At 43.0% G+C, this 21,775-nt stretch overlaps 1 protein-coding gene across 1 annotated transcript in view; it reads right to left on the bottom strand.

Moving 5' to 3' along the window:
• Positions 1-3,275: 3,275 nt before the first annotated feature.
• Positions 3,276-21,775, bottom strand: part of nt5dc1 (5'-nucleotidase domain containing 1) — a 121,888-nt gene continuing 103,388 nt past the window's right edge. The window contains exons 9-12 of the mRNA XM_028040080.1: positions 20,640-20,761; positions 11,513-11,686; positions 8,375-8,543; positions 3,276-5,686 (exon numbers count right to left, since the gene is read on the bottom strand). Coding sequence (XP_027895881.1) covers positions 5,574-5,686; positions 8,375-8,543; positions 11,513-11,686; positions 20,640-20,761 — 578 coding nt within the window. The 3' untranslated portion in view covers positions 3,276-5,573. The remainder of the gene's footprint in view (positions 5,687-8,374; positions 8,544-11,512; positions 11,687-20,639; positions 20,762-21,775) is intronic.

Here is a 21,775-nt window from a genome sequence, read left to right as displayed (position 1 = left end):
CCGCCGGACCACCTCCGGGGTTCCTACCTCCGGGGTTCCTGCCTCCGGCGCCGCGGACGACCGCCGGACCACCTTCGTGGTTCCCGCCTCCAGCGCCGCGGACGACCGCCGGACCACCTTCGTGGTTCCCGCCTCCAGCGCCGCGGACGACCGCCGGACCACCTCCGTGGTTCCCGCCTCCTTTGCCTCCGCCCACCCTGTGGGTAGTTTTTGTTGGTTTTGGACTCTTGGCCCTTCCTGTGCCTCCGCCCACTCCGTTGGGTCGTTTTTTGTTGTTTCTGGACTCTGGCCCCCCGTCCAGCGCCCCTCCGCCCACCCTTGTTGTGTTTTTTTTTGGTGGATGTTTTTTGGGCGTCTGGTAGCCGCCCTTGAGGGGGGGGGTACTGTCAGGATCTGTGTTTTTCTGTGTTTATTTAGAGTTTTCTGTGTCCTTAAGTCTCTTCGTTGTCCTGTCCTCCCCTTGATTGTTCCCAGGTGTGTCTCGTTTCTGTGATTACCCTCCTGTGTATTTAAATCCACCTGTGTTCCTTGTTCCTCGTCGGGTCCTTGTCAACGTCAATGTCTAGTCCGTTCGTTATCAGTGTGTCCATGTGCCTGCTGCTCGTTGTTTTAGACTGTGAGTTTCTTCATTAAATCGTTATTCATCTTACCTGGGTCTGCTGCGTCACCACTTCATGACATTTAGTACAGATCATGGGCATACCCTATTCTGCGTCTGCTAGTAGTTTAAATTGATTTCAGCTACATACTTTTACAAGAATATTCAGATTTTAACATGCATTTTCTTAGTACTAAATATTTAAATTTACTCTTACCCAGGGACAGCTGGTATAAGTGGGGCCCCTCGGTTTGCGACTCATTGGGTCTACTTTTGAAAAGGCCAGGGCCAGCCTGCGGCCACAGGATTCATCCAATCAGCATCGACTTGCCTCGAGGGCGAGTGTGTGTGGGCGTGGTTTGGCAGACTGAGTAGGTGTGATGGCGAGCAATATTAGCATAAACGAGGTGGATTATTTAATCAATAATCCTTTTTGCTTAATGTCTATTGAGGAAAAATTGGAGGTGAAGAAGTTGGGGCCAGACTGGGTTTGTGGATATTCAAATCCAGCAAAGAGATAAACGGCAAAACGAGAGTTTCTCGGTGACTTGGTTTAAACAAAATGAGTGGCAAGTGTAGCTAAGGAATCTCTTTTCTGCTTTCCGTGTTTGCTCTTTGGAGGAGACACAGCTTGGACCCAACAAGGAATTGTCGACCTGAAACATTTGTCGGAAAAAATAAAAAAACATGAATCCAGCATTAGCCACATTGGAAACAGTGTGAAATTGTCCCTGTTGGGCCGGGTTAACATCACCTGTCAACTGGATGATGGCCACCGCATTGCTGCACAATGAGCTGGTGAAAAAAAACAGACATGGATTGTGGATTGCATTAAATTTTGCATCAGGTGGGGCAAGTGGGTCAGAGGTCGCAGAGTCGGTCCAACTCCTGACCATCTCAGCAGAGTACTTGGCGAGTGGAGAATTTAAGATCAGCGGTTGCTGCTTTTGAGTTAGCTCAGTTTCATTTTTTCCCTTTGCACATCATAAATTATTTTTACATTTTATTTTATGTGGCACAATGTTAGCTGTTTATAATGAGATTAAGCAACTATTTTTATCTGTCACTAAAAGGCACTCCTCTTCGTTGTCTTGAAGAGGAGACAACGATGTCACCAGCTTACTTCTAAATAAGCACCGCCCTGCGGGGTTCCAATGTTGCTGACCAGAGTGTTATTCATCCTGACAAACTGGCCTGTCACTAAGGTAGCTGGAAATCCAGGTGATCAGGCAGGAGTCCACTCTCATTCTGGTATGTTTTTCCAGAAGTCTGGGGGGCTGAATCATATAAAAGCACTCGAAAAATTCAGGACGAGGATTCTGACGTTGCCACTTCCCTTGTCCAGGTGCGAGTGGGCTCAATGTAGGAGGTAGACAATGGCATCCTCCACTCCAACCTCTGCCCGGTAGGCGAACTGCAGGGGGTCTTCAGCATCCTTTACCTGCATTCTGAGGTGGTTGAGGAAGAGCCCCACCAGAGTCTTCATCAGATGTGATGTGAGTGCCACTGGTCTGATGTCAATCAGCTCACTGGACCTGCTCTTCGTAGGGACAGGAATGACACACAATGTCTTCCACAGTGTAGGCACGCTCCCAAGTTCCAGGCTCAGGTTGAAGATTCATTGTAATGGTTGTCTGAGCTTGGTAGCACATATCTTGAGAATCCAAAGGAATACTTTAATATGATTCAGCCCCCTGCACTTCAGATCCTGCAGCTTTTAGGGGTCGAAGCTTCCTCAGATCTGCCTTCACCTGATCAGCCGTAAAGCGTGGAGGAGGTTTTGTGGAGGGAGAGAAAGGAGAGGGGCTACTAAGCTGCCTTGGAGAAGGAGGTTGGTCACAGGGCTGGTGTGGGATAGAGCTGAGGGGAGGGTGCCATGATTTTGGAATGACTGCACCTGCTGGCAAGGAGGAGGATGTACCGGGGGAGAGCACCTGGGGCAGAGTAGATGTAGTGATGGTGGTGGGTGTGGCATAATGGCTAAATCTATTGAAAAACTTATTCGGTTCATTAACTCTGTCTTTATCTCCCCCCTCTGTGCTAGTCTGAGCTTTGTGCCCTATAATGGTTCTTAAACCATCCCAGACATCACTCGAGCAGTTCACCCTCAGCTTCTGCTCCACCTTCCTCCTGTAGCTGTCTTTTGCCTCCCTCATACAATGTTTCACATTCCTTTGTGCTGCCTTTACCTTCTCCTTATCTTTAGTCCTGAAGGCTGCTTTCTTCTGGTTGAGGACAGCCTTGACTCCTTGTGTTACCCATGGTTTATTTGGGCAATAAACCAAAACATAAAGTTTGTGATGTTGAAACAGTCTCTCAGGGCTTCCTCTGCTGCAGGAGTCCATCTTCTGATGGAGCGAGTGGAGATACCCTCCCTTTGTACCAGGGAGTGGGGCTGTACGTACACCAGGTTGTGGTTTGAATTGCCCAGTGGGGAAAGAGCAACAGCCTTATATCCATATTTTACATTGGTGTACGGTAAATTAATTATCCTGTTTTTCCTGGTGGGCCAAACGATATCGTTTTAATGTCAGGCTTCAAAGTGGATTCAATGTGTATGCCTAATATTGTTTCAACGTTGATTCACTCTTTATTTTGCTACATCGGATGTGACTGATGCCTCCAAATGAAAGTCATGATTCTGTCTATAGAACAAAAACAAACTAGATCATAAAAATATGTAAAAATCACAGAACATTTTATTCAGTCAGCAGTACCTTAACACCTAAACACAGAAATAAATTTCCTCTGCCTTTTCAAGATCTAAGACCACCAATAAGACCAACATAAGGCAAATGTGAAAATAATTTCCATGTCAGATGAAAGATGTACTGATACAATCACAACAACTGTATGCAAAAAAACACTTAAACACACAGTACAACTAACAATTCACATTGGATGACCAATCTGACATCTGTAATGCTGACTGTTTAGGGGCAAAAATCTTGTCCCTTCAATTGTGAGATGATTTCCATTTTGAGGGGACTCTCCCAACATTCTTATCATTTACTGATAAGAATGATTTACTTTGTGTTCTGGGTGTATAACCCGTCTTTTCACAAATACTGGAATACACTAAGGAGAACCAATAGAGCAAATGAACAAAACAAGAAGGCCATAGTGAACTGATGACACCGAATCACTCCAGAAGTGGCTATTTATTTTTGGCACAGTAGGTTTGAATGATTAATGGCATGGCAGTGAATTCTCAGCAGTCATTAGATTTTCTAGTGTTTCAGACCTCACTGGCCTTTGTCTTTGCCAGTGTACATTGTCATAAACAATTCCCTCATTTCAGTATAGCTGTGAAATAAACCAACGAACATGCTAGTCTATTTTATACTGGCACATCTTGTCCCTTGATTAAGGTACAATATGGTTCCTTAATCAAGGTTTAAGTGGTGTGTTACAAGCAGTTCAAATTCAATTCAAATTAAATTAAAAGATACTTTATTGATCCCCAAAGGGAAACTGTTGTTGTAACTCATATTAATTCAGATGAACTGGCACGCTATACACAGATTACTAAAGAGTACATGATAGAAATTAGACATGGGTATTGTACAGAGTACAAACTCCATCAAGTGCTTGTAATGATGTCTTCAGTCAGTGTTTTAACTGCCTGACTGTGAAGTCTGAGGGTGCAATAAGAGCAGTGCTATTGTGCGCAGTGCCCTGTCTGTTAATCTGAGAAATAAGTTACATGTTGAGGATTACATCTCTGACTTTGTATTTGAAGAACTGATTGCATTTGGACAACTAGCCTGGAGGTTAGAACTGGTTAACCAAGGCTCGTTGAGTAAACACTTATTTTTGGCATGTCAGTGCTGGCATGTTCCTTTAGTTGCACAATCCCATTGGCATGTTTTTAAGCACATATATTTTTGTAATTTTCCCTGATCTATCTGTATGGCAGAAAAGACTGAAGTGATCCTCAAAAGGAATGAGGGGTTCCTTAAACCAAAAGGGGTTTTTGACTGTTTATACACCCAAAAGTTCAGGTGTTTAGAATCTGGGTTCAGAGAACCAACCAAATGAAACTAGTCGCTTTGGATGTATGGATACCATGATCAACTATGTAGTTCAGGCTTAATCACAAGTCATGCTAATCATTTCCAAAATGCACTCCATGTGGTTAAGATTAATCTCAATAATTCTTAACAGCAACCAAAATACTTATGCAAACTTGAGTGATCCTAGTGTTTTATGGCAAGACTTAATGCAAATGGACATAATAACCATTCAAAGGTCAGTTAAAGCATGTTTTAGTGCACACATGAATAAAGTACACATGGTCCACATCTCTAAATAAGCACCCAAAAAGCACGCCACCCTTGAAATAATATTGAGGACATTCGGTATAGTCTTCCGTCTTTCAATATAACCATGAAGGGACCTACATGTACACCTAACACAAAAAAAGAAAACATTGTGTGGCAACAGTAACATCCACAGAGCAAGTTTTTACCTCATCTTAAGGTTACTAAAATATAAACAATCATTAAAAAAAAAAGACTTCACAAAAACAGTGTTATACACAATGAACTAGGACGTGAAGGTATGAGTCCTTCGGTTTAGCATACAGCAGAACTTGTTATTGAGGTAATCAGTTCACGGTAAGAGAGACGAGCAGAAGTTTACCTTATTTTAGAGCAGTTGGGAGGGATCACCTGTTTAAAACAAGACAGGAATACACACACACACGAATAGTGTTTTCTTGTATTTTCATAGATTTAGGACACTGAACCACAAAACAACTTTCAAATGTAGGTGTCATTACAGATTTACTGTGGCTTACATTCACATGGTTTATCTGAATGGGTGATGAGTGTACACACCCTGCAATATCAGGGTTGACTGGAAACCTACAACCAAAAAAACAGAGGCACATTCCTCTTCTGAGGCAGAGGGGTTAAGGAGGACTTATTTTTCTCTTCTTTATTATTCTGTTTTCTACTGCAACATCCCTGTCTTATGACAGATTCTCACACCTCTTTAAGACAGAATCTGGAGGCTTCGGGTAGTAGCCGATAGTGCAGGGCTTGTCCGGGGAAAACCTGGGAAATTTGTAATCCAGAGGAAGATCTAAACAGAAGAAAAAGATGGTGACTGAGTGGTTGGCTTGCTCCGGATTAATAGATTAATAATTGGTTATTGATTAGCGGTTCAAGATTCGATAGTAAAATGCACTTTGTGTTGTGCACATGCAGTAAATGTTCACGTCCAGCATAGATAGAACTTAGTTGTATCTCTCAGCTGTAAAGAGACACCACACTATTCACATAAAAATGAAATATGTCCTGGGTGAATTGTCATATAGATTGAGTTAATGAGGTAGTATCAGTAAACATCACTGAAATGTTTGCAGTGTCATGTTCCGAGTTTTTCTGTGTATTTATTTAGAGTTTCATGTGTCTCTGAGTCTCAGTGTTGTCCTGTCTCCCCTTGATTAGTTCCCAGGTGTGTCTTGTTCCCTGATTACCTCCTGTGTATTTAGTGTCACCTGTGTCTCTGTGTCTTTGTTGGGTCCTAGTCATTGTTTTGTCTGCTGTCTATTCGTAAACCCTGTTGCTACCAGTGCTGAGCCTTTGCCTTCCGCTCTGCTGTGCTGCCAGGATTTTGGACTTTGGATTGTGTTCTTCCCTCATTAGTGATGGTGAGATGAAGCCTCATGAGGCATTGAACCACTTGAGCCAACTGGTTCGAGAAAGGGTTCATTTCTTGAGGCTTCATGTGCACACGAAACCACCTACTGGCCAGGTGTATAATCACAGCCAGCTGTATCTTAACACGTGTGATGCATTGAATTTTTGTCTATTATGGCTCTTGGGAATGACTTCACAAAAGGTGTAGGACGAAATCATTTGTCTACATAAATTATGTATACACATATGTGTATAATAAAATATTGTTTGAATGTATCCCATGTGTGTAATTATTCCCAAAATAGTAGTGTCATGTGATATGGCATGTTGTGTAATAAAGTTTTTCTGTGACTCTAGAAAAATGGCCTGGACTTAATCAGGCAGAGGACAGTGAAAGTGCTTGTGGAACTAGGGAGGGGGTAGTGAATAGGCTAATGCTTGTGTAGCTTGGATGATTTCATGCATTTTTATTAAGAAACAACAATTTCTCCGCAATTTTTGGTTTCAAACGATTTCTCTTTTTTGACACTACATGGATGAGGTGTTATTATTGTACCCCAACTCCTTGGAGCACAATAAACACCTCACCTTTACAGAAAATAAGAAACAGTGAAAAATACAGTTCCTCATAAGCAAACCTAATGCATCTGCAAATGTTCAGTTCACCTTACCTTGGCTTATCAAATCAAAATGTTCCCACATAGGGGAAATCCTCCTCTTTCTCGCCGGCTCCATCCTACTCCTACTCCTATCCTCGCGCTCCTAAATCTCCTATTATCTATCTATCTATCTATCTATCTATCTATCTACTAAACTCTCCAAACACCAAACTAACTGTCTCAAACTAAATAACCACTATCCAAACTCTGCTATCCAAACTATCAAAACTCTATCCACTCTCTCAACTGACCGCAACTCGCCTACAACAACCCACATTTTGAATGGATCCTGTGGGGTTTCTAAAGCTGTCAAACCCCGCGCCAACATCTGAGCCACTTCCCGAAGCAGTCACGTGGTACAGCCAGGCAGCGAGGCTTCGGACGTCATTGTTTTCGGCTCCTCCCCTAAATAAAGCAAGCCTCGATACGCGCTTTACGGAAACGCCCCCTCCATTACTCGACACGCCTCGAAGCCTCGGCACATCATGTAACATCACTATCCCTCATTAAAACCATCAATTCTCACTTCAACCTGGGTCTACAGTGTTTGCCTCACCACCTTCATCCACCGTTTCATGACCTTCATCCACCATTTCATGACATGCAGACTGATGGTGCTGAGTTCATGGTGGAGGCTGCTTTCCTTTATTGTAGACCCATTCTACGGCACTGTGTTGGAATTTGGAACCAATTTTATCTGCGGCTTCACATCTGTGTCTGGTTCAGTTACTGCTTTGATTTGTGTGAACATTTCTGTGTTGTAACAGAATGATGGGAATGTTTAATGTGGCTGTGTGAATGTGGCAGTTTTTATTTTAACCACTGAATCTTTAACATCAAGCTGTGATTTCCACACACACAACACTACGAGTTCTGATGCTGCATCTTCATACCATATGGACAGATTTACAAGAAGTAGCATGAATATGTTTATTCTGTTCTGCTGGAAGAAAATCAAAGGTAATCTGACAATTTTCTTGAATACTGACATAATAAACATATATTTGTCCCATTTCTGAGTGAGAGGAACCAAATCAATTACATTTAACATGAAAAGAGAAAGCAAAGAAAGCTCTTCAGATTAAGAAAATTAATAAACATGAAGCATCTATTTCCTTTATTTTCTACACACAGGCCACAGTTGGTACTTGCAAGTCAGTAAACTGATTTTGTGTTAGTTTTTCCAAGTATAATTTGTGGTTTCTTTGATGGCCTACAGCATGTCCCAGTGTTAGCAAATTGCTAATGTAAAGTGCTGCACAAACACAAAGGTTATCATGACAGGTCTACATGTATGTTTTAATCTGTCTGTACATACAAACGATTTTGAACGTGGAGCAGTAACCATTCTAGAAGTTATCAGAATAGACACCAGTGGTGGCTTTGATTCGCTTCAATTGGAATAAAAAATTTTATACATATATTTTTTACAGATATTTCTGTAATTGCTATGTTTTTACCCCACCTACCTGCTATGTGCTCCACACTGGGGATAGCCATGGTACTGTATGTGTGAATACAGTGACAGCACCAAGTCAGCTTCTGGTGCTCCTCGTCGCCCCCTTCGCTTTTGTGCATGTCAACAAAGTAGGATCCCCACTGGTTAGACATGGCAGAGGGTGACTTCATGCCTTGCTCCTGCAGAGACATTTCACACACAAACCAAACTGCACTACTTTGTTTGAAGACTAATTTTGAGACAAGTTCAGCCCTGTTCAAGGGAGCTCGGAATTCCAAAGAGCCCAGACTTCAAGCTTTTGTCAACTCAGAAGACTCATAGGGTTGTTTCTGGGGATTGCAATGAATTATTATTTATGCAAATTCCCCTGTACACCACACAATATAAATATCTTTTACAGGAGTGTGTGAATACACTCCTGTCTCAAGTGATGATTAACAATCATGGAGATAGCAGGATGTGGTGTTTTAAAAACTGGATGTAAAAACACAATGACTGGTATCAGCATTTTAAAAAATCACACAGCATCTAATTTAATCTAGAACAGTTGCATAACACAGACTCAGTGGGAGAGCCAGAATTACAGGCCGATCTCTAACCTTCCATTCATCAGCAAAATTATTGACAAACCTGTTTCATCAGTTAAATAAATATCTTTAAATATCTTCCTAATGATAACCGCTTTGATATCTTTCAGTCTGGTTTCCGTGGTTACCACAGTACTGAGATTATCCCCATTAAAGTGTTCAACGACATCCATACAAATACAGACTGTGGAAGAACCACAGTCCTCATTCTGTTGGAGCATTTGACACAGTTAACAACTGGAGAGTTGGGTAGGACTGTCGGGTCCAATGCTCAACTGGTTCAAATCTTACATAAAGAATAGGGATTTCTTTGTTTTAATTGATAACTTCTCATTGAAGCGGACAGAAATCACATGTGGGGTACCCCGATGTTCAATCGTGGGACCCCTCTTGGTAATATTTATATGCTCCCACTAACTCAGACTATAGCAATAAATAAGATTAGCTACCATAACTATGCAGATAATAAACAGCTCTACATTACAATGTCACCAGATGACTCTGAACCCATCCATGCACTGAACAAATGCTTAGAACAGATAAATTTGTGGATATTGTTGAGAATAAATAATTCTGTGTTTTCCTTCTATCTCTTTTAGCTACTTGCTAAGCTAAAGGTAAAAGAAATGACATGTTAGGAAATGCAAAATCAAAGCTAGGGTTAAAGGATACAACACACTAGGGAACGCCCTCTTTAGGGCGTAGCTTAGACAGAGGCTAACAAAGGAATTTACCAAGTGTTGCTTGTTGCCATTTTGTCTTGCGAACTCCTAAAGGTAGCTTGAGAAATGGACCAGCTGTATTTTGGTATTAATAAATGGAATTCATGAATTCAACTCACTGACTCTTTTTCAACCTCATACGTCAAGAACTTAGCATTGAGAATGGTTAAATTCTCCACAATATACCACAACTATCTTTAACTGAACAGAAACAAACTGAAGTTATCTTTGGACCTAAAGAGGAACAATCTAGAGTCAATGAACAACTTCAGTTATTACAGCTAGAAACCAGCGATCAGGCCTGAAATTTGGGTGTAATGATGGACTCTGACCTGAACTTCAGTACCACATAAAGACAGTTACAAGTCGGCCTTCTATCAGAATTAGAGGACTAATGTCTCAGCAAGATCTAGAGAAATCTGTATCTGTATAAACGCTGTTGGAACAGTGCCTTGACAGATCTGCCAAAAAAAATCTGTCAGCTGTAGCTGATCCAGAACACTGCTGCTCGCGCTTTCACTAAAACTAGGAATATAGAGCACATCACCCAGTACTAAAATCCTTACACTGACTCCCTGTAGCTCAGAGAATAGACTTTAAAATATTGTTGTTAGTTTATAAATCACTGAATGCTGTGTTGGCACCATAATACATTAAAGATCTGCTGTCGTATCAACCTTCCAAACCACTCAGATCTTCTGGTTCTGGTTCTGGTTCTGGTCTGCTCCGCATCCCCAGAATCAGAATCAAATATGGAGAAGCCGCATTCAGCTTCTATGCACCACAAATCCTGAACAAACTCCCAGAAGACTGCAAAACATCTGAAACACTGAATGCTTTTAAATATAGCCTAAAACCCACCTGTTTAGAGTTGCTTTTGAAACATTATCAATGAAATAATCAACATTTTGATGTGTAATGACTGCACTTGACAAAATGTGTGTAAAGATGGCACTTGACAATTGTTGACTGTGTTTTCTACATCTTTGTATTTTTCTTTGTGTGCTTTTATAATGCAAATCACTTTGAACTGCCTTATTGCTGAAATGTGCTATACATTATTGTATTGTATTCTTAATTGATTCCTTGATTAATTCGTTATCCTGTAAAAGACCCAGAGACGACTCATTGGTAATTCCCTTTCCAGTCCACCTGATTTGTACTAAAATCTCCTGATATTTCAAGAAATTCATTGTGCAATGTGCTCACATTGTGCTCACAGATTCCCACATGCAAGAGAAAGAGGATCTCAGCCTCACTGATCCTCCACCATACGTAACGCACTTTCTGTCATACTAAGCTGACCTGCAGTGTTTGCTGTCAAACATTATTTTTTCCTACCCAACTGTCTGTTGTAACAAAAAAGCTTGGATTTATCTTTGTTTTCAGAGCCAGGTTATGCAACAGAAACACAAAAATCACACATCTTAAAGGGGAATGCTGGGGTTGTCCAATGTGCTGCGGCTGCATTTCTCTCATAAAATAGATGGTCAGTTGGGTCGATCCTAATGGAGCTGAATGTGACTTCCTCTCTAAATCAAACACACAGTGACACATAAGACTGTGACACAGAAGAAAAACAGGAAACTCAAGCCTTCGTCTGCCACATTTGTGCTGACTTTTCATTCTGCAAATCGGAACTCTGTTGATTAATATCATCTGCTGCTGTGTGACACAAAAGGCTGCACTGTGTAAAAGTTTCCCTTCTGCGTGGTTCATCACCATTTGTTTTACACATTTTCAGCAACATTCCTTTTATGGAGATTTTCAAACAGGGGGCAGGGTCTGGAAAAACAATGGTTGCTAAATGGAAACGGCTTCCTCAGTCATCAGACTTACCTCAAATTTTCCCCTTTTCTCCTGCGGCTCCACCTGAGTCTTGTTGGACAATGCTGCATCACTCTTCGGAACGCCCTCCCCCTCCATCTCTTCCACTATCATTACAGTCTCCCACTTCCCAAAGGTGGTGGCAGGAAATATGTCTGACCTCATGCTATCTCCAAAATACGCCACCTGCAGATTCAGAAGGACAAAGCACCGTTTCATTTCAGCAGTCTCAGAGGGATCCTGCTCTCAGCAGCAAGTAAAAGGAACCACAACAATGTCTCTAGAATGAGAGCTTTGCAAAACTATTCACACCTTTTGAATACCTTCACACTTGTTACAGTCTCAAGTTTGAATAAAGTTAAATGTACTAGTGAAGTGGAAAAATATGTATGGTTTTCTAAATTATTTACAAAAAAAAAAAGGTGGTGTGCATCTGTATCAAGTCCCCTTGACTCAACACTTTTGTCTTTTGGGGTTTGTCTCTACCAGCTTTACACATCTGGAGAAGGAATTTTTTGCTCATTCTTGGGTATAGTGAAGAGCTCAGACCAGAGCCTTCAGAAATTCATAAATACAGTTACAAAGTCAGCCTTCAATCACCTGACGAACATTTCCAGGTTTAAAGTACTAACGTCCCAGCAAGATCTAAAGAGACTCATCCAATCTTCCAGGCCTTTCAGGTCTTCTGGTTGTGGGCATGCAGAGGAGACAGAGAATCAGCATTCAGCGTCTATGGACCAGAATCTGGAACAACCACCCAGAAAACTGCAAAATGGCTGAGACACTGAATTTCTTTAAAATCAAGGACAAAAACCTATTTGTTTTGATTTACAAGAACTGGAACATAAGTAATGTTTGTTGCTGTTTCATAATTGCTTACTGTATGATGTTTTTATTGTGTAAGGCATTTTGAACTCATGTTGCTGAAATGTGCGATACGAAATAAATTTTGTTTGACTTTGACTAGCTCATTTTAATATGAAAATGCTGTGACGTAAATACGCCATCTGCTTCAGCTGCATATTTTGTGTTTTTGTTGTACTGGAAGATGAACACAGTCTCAACCTCTCATTAAAGTGCATTGATCTTCACATCATCTTTGCATTACCACAGTATGAATCTAACACCACTATTTATCTGTATAATTGCCTTGAAATGAAAAGCTGAGTAAACATCACACACAATAAACATCCATCCATCCATCCATCCATCTTCTTCCGCTTATCCGAGGTCGGGTCGCAGGGGTAGCAGCTTCAGAAGGGAGGCCCAGACTTCCCTCTCCCCGGCCACTTCTTCCAGCTCTTCCGGGGGAATCCCGAGGCGTTCCCAGGCCAGCCGAGAGACATAGTCTCTCCAGCGTGTCCTGGGTCTTCCCCGGGGCCTCCTCCCGGTGGGACGTGCCCGGAACACCTCACCAGGGAGGCGTCCAGGAGGCATCCTGACCAGATGCCCAAGCCACCTCAACTGGCTCCTCTTGATGTGAAGGAGCAGCGGCTCTACTCTGAGTCCCTCCCGGATGACTGAGCTTCTCACCCTATCTCTAAGGGAGAGCCCAGCCACCCTACGGAGAAAACCCATTTTGGCCGCTTGTATCCGCGATCTCGTTCTTTCGGTCATGACCCAAAGCTCATGACCATAGATGAGGGTGGGAACGTAGATCGACCGGTAAATCGAGAGCTTCGCTTTTTGGCTCAGCTCTCTCTTCACCACGACGGACCGGTACAGCGCCCGCTTGACAGCAGACGCTGCGCCAATCCGCCTGTCGATCTCCCGCTCCCTTCTTCCCCCATTCGTGAACAAGATCCCGAGATACTTAAACTCCTCCACTTGGGGCAGGACACCCCCCCTGACGCGGAGAAGGCACTCTACCCTTTTCCGGCTCAAGACCATGGCCTCGGATTTGGAGGCACTGATCCCCATCCCGGCCGCTTCACACTCGGCTGCGAACCGCTCCAGCGAGAGCTGCAGATCACGTTCTGATGAAGCCAGAAGGACCACATCGTCTGCGAAAAGCAGAGATGAGATCCTAAGGCCACCAAATCGGATCCCCTCAACACCTTGGCTGCGCCTAGAAATTCTGTCCATAAAAGTGATGAACAGAATCGGTGACAAAGGGCAGCCCTGGCGGAGTCCAACTCTCACCGGAAACGAGCCCGACTTACTGCCGGCAATGCGGACCAGACTCTGACACCGGTCATACAGGGACCTGACAGGCCGTATCAAAGGGCCCGGTACCCCATACTCCCGGAGAACCCCCCACAGGGCTCCCCGAGGGACACGGTCGAACGCCTTCTCCAAGTCTACAAAACACATGTAGACTGGTTGGGCGAACTCCCATGCACCCTCCAGGACCCTGCCAAGGGTGTAGAGCTGGTCCAGTGTTCCACGACCAGGACGAAAACCACACTGCTCTTCCTGAATCCGAGGTTCGACTATCCGACGGACCCTCCTCTCCAGGACCCCTGAATAGACCTTGCCAGGGAGGCTTAAGAGTGTGACCCCTCTATAATTGGAGCACACCCTCCAGTCCCCCTTTTTGAACAGGGGGACCACCACCCCAGTCTGCCAATCCAGGGGAACTGCCCCCGATGTCCATGCGATATTGCAGAGTCGCGTCAACCAACACAACCCTACAACATCCAGAGCCTTAAGGAACTCCGGGCGGATCTCATCCACCCCCGGGGCCTTGCCACCGAGGAGCTTTTTAACCACCTCGGCGACCTCGCCCCCAGAGATTGGAGAGCCCAACCCAGAGTCCCCAGGCTCCGCTTCCTCAGTGGAAGGCATGTTGTTGGGATTGAGGAGGTCTTCGAAGTACTCTGCCCACCGACCCACAACGTCCCGAGTAGAGGTCAGCAGCACACCATCTCCACTATAAACAGTGTTTGTGCTGCACCACTTCCCCCCCCTGAGACGCCGGATGGTGGACCAGAATCGCCTCGAAGCCGTGCGGAAGTCTTTCTCCATGGCCTCTCCAAACTCCTCCCACGCCCGAGTTTTGCCTCAGCAACCGCCCGAGCCGCATGCCGCTTCGCCCGCCGGTACCCATCAGCTGCTTCCGGAGTCCTACAGGCCAAAAAGGCCCGATAGGACTTCTTCTTCAGCCTGACGGCATCCCTCACCGAAGGTGTCCACCAACGGGTTCGAGGGTTGCCGCCGCGACAGGCACCGACAACCTTGCGGCCACAGCTCCGATCGGCCGCCTCGACAATGGAGGCACGGAACACGGTCCACTCAGACTCCATGTCCCCCACCTCCCCCGGGACGTGTTCGAAGTTTTGCCGGAGATGGGAGTTAAAGCTCCGTCTCACAGGGGATTCCGCCAGACGTTCCCAGCAGACCCTCACAACACGTTTGGGCCTGCCAGGTCTGACCGGCTTTCGCCCCCACCACCGGAGCCAACTCACCACCAGGTAGTGGTCAGTGGACAGCTCCGCACCTCTCTTCACCCGAGTGTCCAAGACATACGGCCGCAGATCCGATGAAACGATGACAAAGTCGATCATCGAACTGCGGCCTAGGGTGTCCTGGTGCCAAGTGCACCAGGACACTTGGCACATATGGACACCCTTATGCTTGAACATGGTGTTCGTTATGGACAATCCATGGCGAGCACAGAAGTCCAGCAACAGAACACCGCTCGAGTTCAGGTCGGGCGGGCCGTTCCTCCTAACCACGCCCTTCCAGGTCTCACTGTCGTTGCCCACGTGAGCGTTGAAGTCCCCCAGCAGAACAAGGGAGTCCCCAGGAGGAGCACTCTCCAGTACCCCCTCTAAGGACTCCAAAAAGGGTGGGTAATCTGAACTGTCGTTCGGCCCGTAAGCACAAACCACAGTCAGAACCCGTCCCCCCACCCGTAGGCGGAGGGATGCTACCCTCTCGTTCACCGGGGTGAACCCCAACGTACAGGCGCCGAGATGGGGAGCAACAAGTATGCCCACTCCTGCCCGACGTCTCTCTCCCTGGGCAACTCCAGAGTGGAAGTATGTCCAGCCCCTCTCAAGGAGACTGGTTCCAGAACCAGAGCCATGCGTCGAGGTGAGACCGACTATTTCTAGCCGGAACCTCTCGACCTCACGCACTAGCTCCGGCTCCTTCCCCACCAGAGAGGTGACATTCCACGTCCCAAGAGCCAGTTTCTGCAACCGAGGATCGGACCGCCAGGGTCCCCTCCCTAGGCCGCCACCCATCACACAGTGCACCCGACCCCTTTGGCCCTTCCCACGGGTGGTGGGCCCGTGGGAGGGGGGGCCCATGTTTCCTCTTCGGGCTGAGCCCGGCCGGGCTCCATGGGTAAAAGCCCGGCCATCGCCATCGTGCCCCCCCTCCAGGCCTGGCTCCAGAGTGGGGTCCCGGTGACCCGCGTCCGGGCGAGGGAACACCAAGTCCAATGTTTTTACTCATCATTGGGGTCAATAAACATCACTGAAGTAAAAAGCTACTTGTACTGTCTGACAAGTAGAATGAGCACTCACTCAGTTATGTACACCCACTCTAGTCATTAGCACTGACAGAAAAGCAATGGTGGCAGAAATCATATTTCCAGCATATTTTCCTGGAATTGTCCACAACTGGTTCAATGAAAAGCCAGCATCTCTTATTGCACAGCAGAGCAGATTTCAGAGCCAAAGGGTCAGTCTAATAAATATTTACAGAGGCCAAGAATTCCAGCACAGAAGCAACACATCATAGAAGGGTAGAAGGGAGTCATTGCTGACTAACACGCATGAAGTTTTCATGAAGCATGGAACCATAAAGACATCTAGACAGCTGGTTAGACTTTAACTAGCTATTATTTTAAGGGACAGTACTATGTGTTTTCCAGGTACATAGTGTCATCTTATACCATAATCAAGTAACTGTTACCTTAAGAAATTCAGAATTTTTATTCCAAAATGACAACACTGCCTGCCTCCATGTCTACATGAATGCACATGTAGACATGTTGTGATGGCCAAATCCATGGCCACACTCTGTCGGTAACTCTTTTTATGCACAGTTTATTTTTTCATACAAACACAACAACACTTTAGTTTCAATAAAAACATTTATTAGTTGTTTTGAATGCATTTGTTCTATTTGTTACCGCGCACATTTAGTTGGCATATGTATTTATATCAACTTAAAATTAATTTTGTTTGCTTAAGATTAATTCCGTTTGTTTTCCCACTGGTACTTACCTGCCTTGGAGTTACCAGACAAAGGATGGGGGCCAGGGCTCAGCAGGCTTACATGCTGATTGGACTGAACCACTAGTTCCTGCTGGCAGGGGGAATTTGTAGTTTCTTTCTTTAGATAAGTTTTGTATTTAAGTAAATATTAGTATTTAAAGTTTAATATTTTTGATTTTCAGTTTTGGGTCTTTAGTTTAGCCAAACTTAGCTGTATTGTTATTTGTTTGTGTTATTTGTAATTGTATTCTGTTTAGTTACCCCTATTGTGTCTTAATTGGTCTGATCAGCCAGTATATAAACCCCTGTGTGTCATTTCTTTGTTAGGTCAGTTATGTTTGTTTGTGCAGCCAGTTTGTTTACATTTTTTGCCTGAGTTCAGTTTTGTTTCTTTGACCGCTTTTATGAGCTCAGTTTATCTTTTGTTATTTATAATCTTTGGCTTAAAATAAAAAACCCTATTTTTCTAATATGTCCTGTGACTCCTCCTGCTTTTAACTCGGTCCATCACAATGTGCATTCATTCACTTAATCAACAGTGTTTGTTGATTAAGTGAAACAAACACTTAATCGAATGCTGAATTTATATGATGTTCATGCAGTGTATCATTCTAACTTTTGCTTTGTTTCTGTTGAGTAAACAATGAGTAAACAAAACCAAAAATAATGGACTATCAGTCTCCGTTAACAAAAAATGCACTTGAATAAAAACTAAGCACAACATAAAACCAAAGTGGAAATACAAATTACATTCAACCAAAAGAATAAAGATTGTTAAGTCTGTATACTATATTGCCCTTCAATAATGATTAGATTTTGACAGAGAAAATCGGCATATTCGACTACCTGATGCAATAGTTCACTCCTCCCTTACGCTAAGGAAATGAGGAAGGGGGAGTGAGTGGAGAGCACCAGACTTGAGCCTTTTTTCATTCAGTGTCATCAATAGAAAGTGAAAAAGGCAGGAAGAAACATTAAAGCTGATATGTTAAAGTGAGGTCGATAATTTTCATTTATCATGCGATTAATTGATTTATTGTTTATTGTGACAGAGCTATGAAGCTCTCTGGCCTTGAGATTTACTGTGCAAATCTGAAGGCCACATGAAGTTTGGAGTTCTGTACATATAGCAAAATATGAGTGAAACATTAGGCACAAACTGTCAAGATTTGCAGTTGTTGAATGGTGAGGTAGACGCGGTGGATTGTTGATTGTTGAATAATGATGATGGTTTTAATGATGAAATACAAAAAAACACACAAACCAGACAGCATGGGTTAGCAGAGGCAAGGAGCTCAGACGCTGGTACAACTTCCAGGCAGCACAGGAGAGCAATGGCAAAGTACTCTCACAGTGGTAGCAACTAAGATCAGACTGGAGACAGTAGACACAACTTTCGACAAGGACCCAACAAGGAGCAGGGAACACAGGTGGGATTAAATACACAAGGAAGGTAATCAAGGGAAATGAGGGAGAGCTGGTGACAATAAAGGGGTAGATGGGACAACATGGAGACTCGACTGAACACAGAAAATTAAATAAACACACAGAAAAACCAAATCCTCTCAGAAACATTAAATTCACGTTGTAGCCTGACATTGAAACAAAATTGAAAGTGGTTGTTGACTTACATGTTGAATCACTGTTAGGGTTTCAACCTGACACAATGATGGTTGTTTCAACCATCATCTGAATGTGGATCTAGATGCATATTTGTGTTGATTTTATATTGAACGAAAGTTAAAGAATCAATGTTGATTCATGTAAATATTTTGGTCTGTTAGGGCTACATCATAACATACCATTAAAAGTTCCTTCACTGGTGTTAAACACACAATTTTGATGGCAGACGATGGGTATTCTGTCATTTAAAATGATCTTACATTACCATATTTTCAAAAATGTGTGTACACAAACTTCAAAAATGACAACATGGCAATAATTTTACATTTTATTTAAGAAAACAGGCATAGGGGCGTGCCATGGTGGCGTAGCGGTTAGAGCGACCCGTATTTGGAGGCCTTGAGTCCTCGACGCGGCCGTCGCGGGTTCGACTCCCGGACCCGACGACATTTGCCGCATGTCTTCCCCCTCTCCTTCCCCGTTTCCTGTCAGCCTACTATCATATAAGGGACACTAGAGCCCACAAAAAGACCCACTGGAGGGGTAAAAAAAAGAAAGAAAACAGACATAGATACCAGCGATCAGGTCCAAAACCTGGGAGCAGAGATGGACTCTGACCTGAACCTCCAGAGCCACATAAAGACAGTAACAAAATCGACCTTGAAGAACATTTCCAGGATTAAAGGACTAATGTCTCAGCCAGAACTAGAGAAACTCATCCATGCGTTTATCTTCAGTTGCATTGATTATTGATCAATCAATCAAACAGCTGCAGCTGACCGAGAACCCTCCTGCTTGCGTTCTCACTAAAACCAGGAAGATAGAGCACATAACACCAGTTTTAAAGTCCCTACACTGGCTCCCTATAGCTCAAAGAACAAACTTTAAAATACTGTTGTTAGTTTACAAATCACTGAATGACTTAGCACCACAGTACATTAAAGATCTGCTGTTGTTGCATCAACCTTCCAGACCTCTCAGGTCTTCCGGTTCTGGTCTGCTCTGCATCCCCAGAACCAGAACCAAATGAGGAAAAGCATCATTCAGCATCTATGCACCACAAATTTGTAACAAACTTCCAGAAAACTGTAAAACAGCTGAAAATATTTATGACAACAGTCATAAATATTCATGACTCATGTTCATGACAGGTGTTATGTCATGTTCATGACGGTGTCACAACAGTTTTATTCACAACCCATCAAATAAAGTGTTACCATAACTTTTAACCAGACACTTCAAAGAGGCTCTGAAGCCGAGGGATGATGTAAGGAGTCATGTTAGTCCACCCTGGAACCAAATATTTTGAATTGTCTACCTGCAACATTGGCATAACTGAATTTGTACTACAAAATTGCTGCGAGGAAAAAAATGGCAGACTCACAGAGCTCATTAGCAAGAATCATGACTTTGTTTAGCAGTTTCACAGTAAATGGAGTGATGTCACAGCCAAGAAAAATATTATGAACAGACTGAAAAATATAACCCAAAGATAATATACATATCTATGCAGCGCCGGCAAAGAATAAGTTTTAATTTTTTTGCACTCCTAGACACTCAAAGTACACAAAAATATATATTTAAGATTCAAAAAAGAGGGTTTTGTATGTACCCTTTAAGGTTGGGCAAAATTACACAACCGTTTGCGTAATAAGTTGCATTTTATAGAAAGGTCAACCCAGTTTACCACAATAATTGGGTAGGATGCTTGCAGGGACCAAAAAAAGTATTTTTTCAGCTAAGAAAATTGTTTTGAAACAAAATGTAAATGACGTTCCCAACTGAAGGGACACAATTGAACAACATACAATCCACAGGAAATATCAGTTTGTAGTTGTTGTAGAGACAGTCATGTTCAAAAGTCTTTAGGTTGTACAAAACAATAATTTTACTAAATAAACTCAAAAGAAAATGCATGGAATCTCTTATTTACTTAGATACACAGAAAACTGAGTGGTTATTGGTTACTGGGCTCAATTCCCAGCTTTTAGAATTACATAAAATATGACAGAATACAATTTAAGCCAGAATATCTGTAAAAAGAAATTAAACTTGTAGTTGTCTTGTGTTTCACATTGGAAATAGCATGTTGCAAGATTGAGACTCCACAAGGAATACATTCCCACTATGCTGGCAAAGATCTAACCTTTAAACAGTCTGTCCAAGAACTACGTTTCTCCACTTCAACATCCTTGTGTGAATCGCTCTGAGTTGATTTATCACAGAGTCCTCATCCCTTTTATTCTCTGCCAAAGACTGAAGTTTTGAGTCAACCTCAAAGTGAGCTGTAGATACCTTTCTACTACATGCCTGGCAGCTTGCTCCTATAACAGTCAACAGCTTACCTTGGGTTCTGGTTTTCCTGTCATGGTCTTGAGCAGCTCGTGGAGATGTGGCCAATTACCCTGGGAGTACCACCCGGGCTTGTCTAGAGATGGAAGCCCCTCTGTTTCTTCCACATCATTCACTGTAGGAGCAAAAACAGGACAAGACGACAGAGTTTAGCTTCATTAAGCAAACTCTTATGAAAGTCTGGAATAAAACAACATTTGGTGAGAGTCGAGATACTAAAAGATGACATTAGATTTGAGTTGAATGTGACAACAATTTCTGATGCCTCATCTCCAATTGCAGCATTTGGAGATGAGGCTGCAATTGGATACATGAGATCAGGGAACTCATGTACTGTATTTGTGATACTTTGTTGTCAAATCAACTTAGCAACACCGCCATGTCCAGGAGGAGCGTCACTAAAAGTATTGAAAACAATATAATATTGAATATTTGAGGTGAACTGATAATTTTTTTTAAAACAAATTTTTAAAATATGAGGTTTCACACAGACATCTCATTGGCAACTTTATGATGTTCACCTATTAAGTTTCTTCATAATAAAACAGCAAATTAGCGATGCAAAACACAATGCATTTAGACTTTTATTAGAGGTGATGATGCTCAGTTAGTATAAGAATGGGAAATTGAGGGGAATTCTGTGAATTTGAACTTGGCAGGGCTGTCTTGTAGAATTACGATCTAGCATTTTCATTCACAACCCTCTCTCTGATTTACAGAGAATGGCCCTAAAGACTCAAGACAGTCATGAAACAGAAAGGGATTCAACACAGTACAAGTCAAGTGTACCTAATAATGTCACAACTTAGTGTATAGATATATTGTAAACCATAACACTTTAAAATGTGTTTCAGAAAAGAGAAAAACAATTATTTATCTCTTGTTGATTCTTTTAATTCCTTTGGAACAAAGATGTTATTCTGTTATGAAGTTGAAGATGTTATGTTTTCAGTAACAAAGTTCATTTATGCAGGTCAAAATTAATTACTCTTGCAGTATATACAGGAAATGCAACCACAAACAAAAGATGTCTGCAGCAGTTCACTCCAACAGAACATCATGAAGTGGGTGCTGACGCCATACTTGATAAGTTCATCTATCTATCTATCTATCTATCTATCTATCTATA

This window comes from Xiphophorus couchianus, chromosome 15 (genome assembly GCF_001444195.1).
Source record: "Xiphophorus couchianus chromosome 15, X_couchianus-1.0, whole genome shotgun sequence".
NCBI classification, from domain to species: Eukaryota; Metazoa; Chordata; class Actinopteri; order Cyprinodontiformes; family Poeciliidae; genus Xiphophorus; species Xiphophorus couchianus.
The sequence above is the reverse complement of the archived record's forward strand: the minus strand, read 5'-3'. Positions and strand labels throughout refer to the sequence as shown.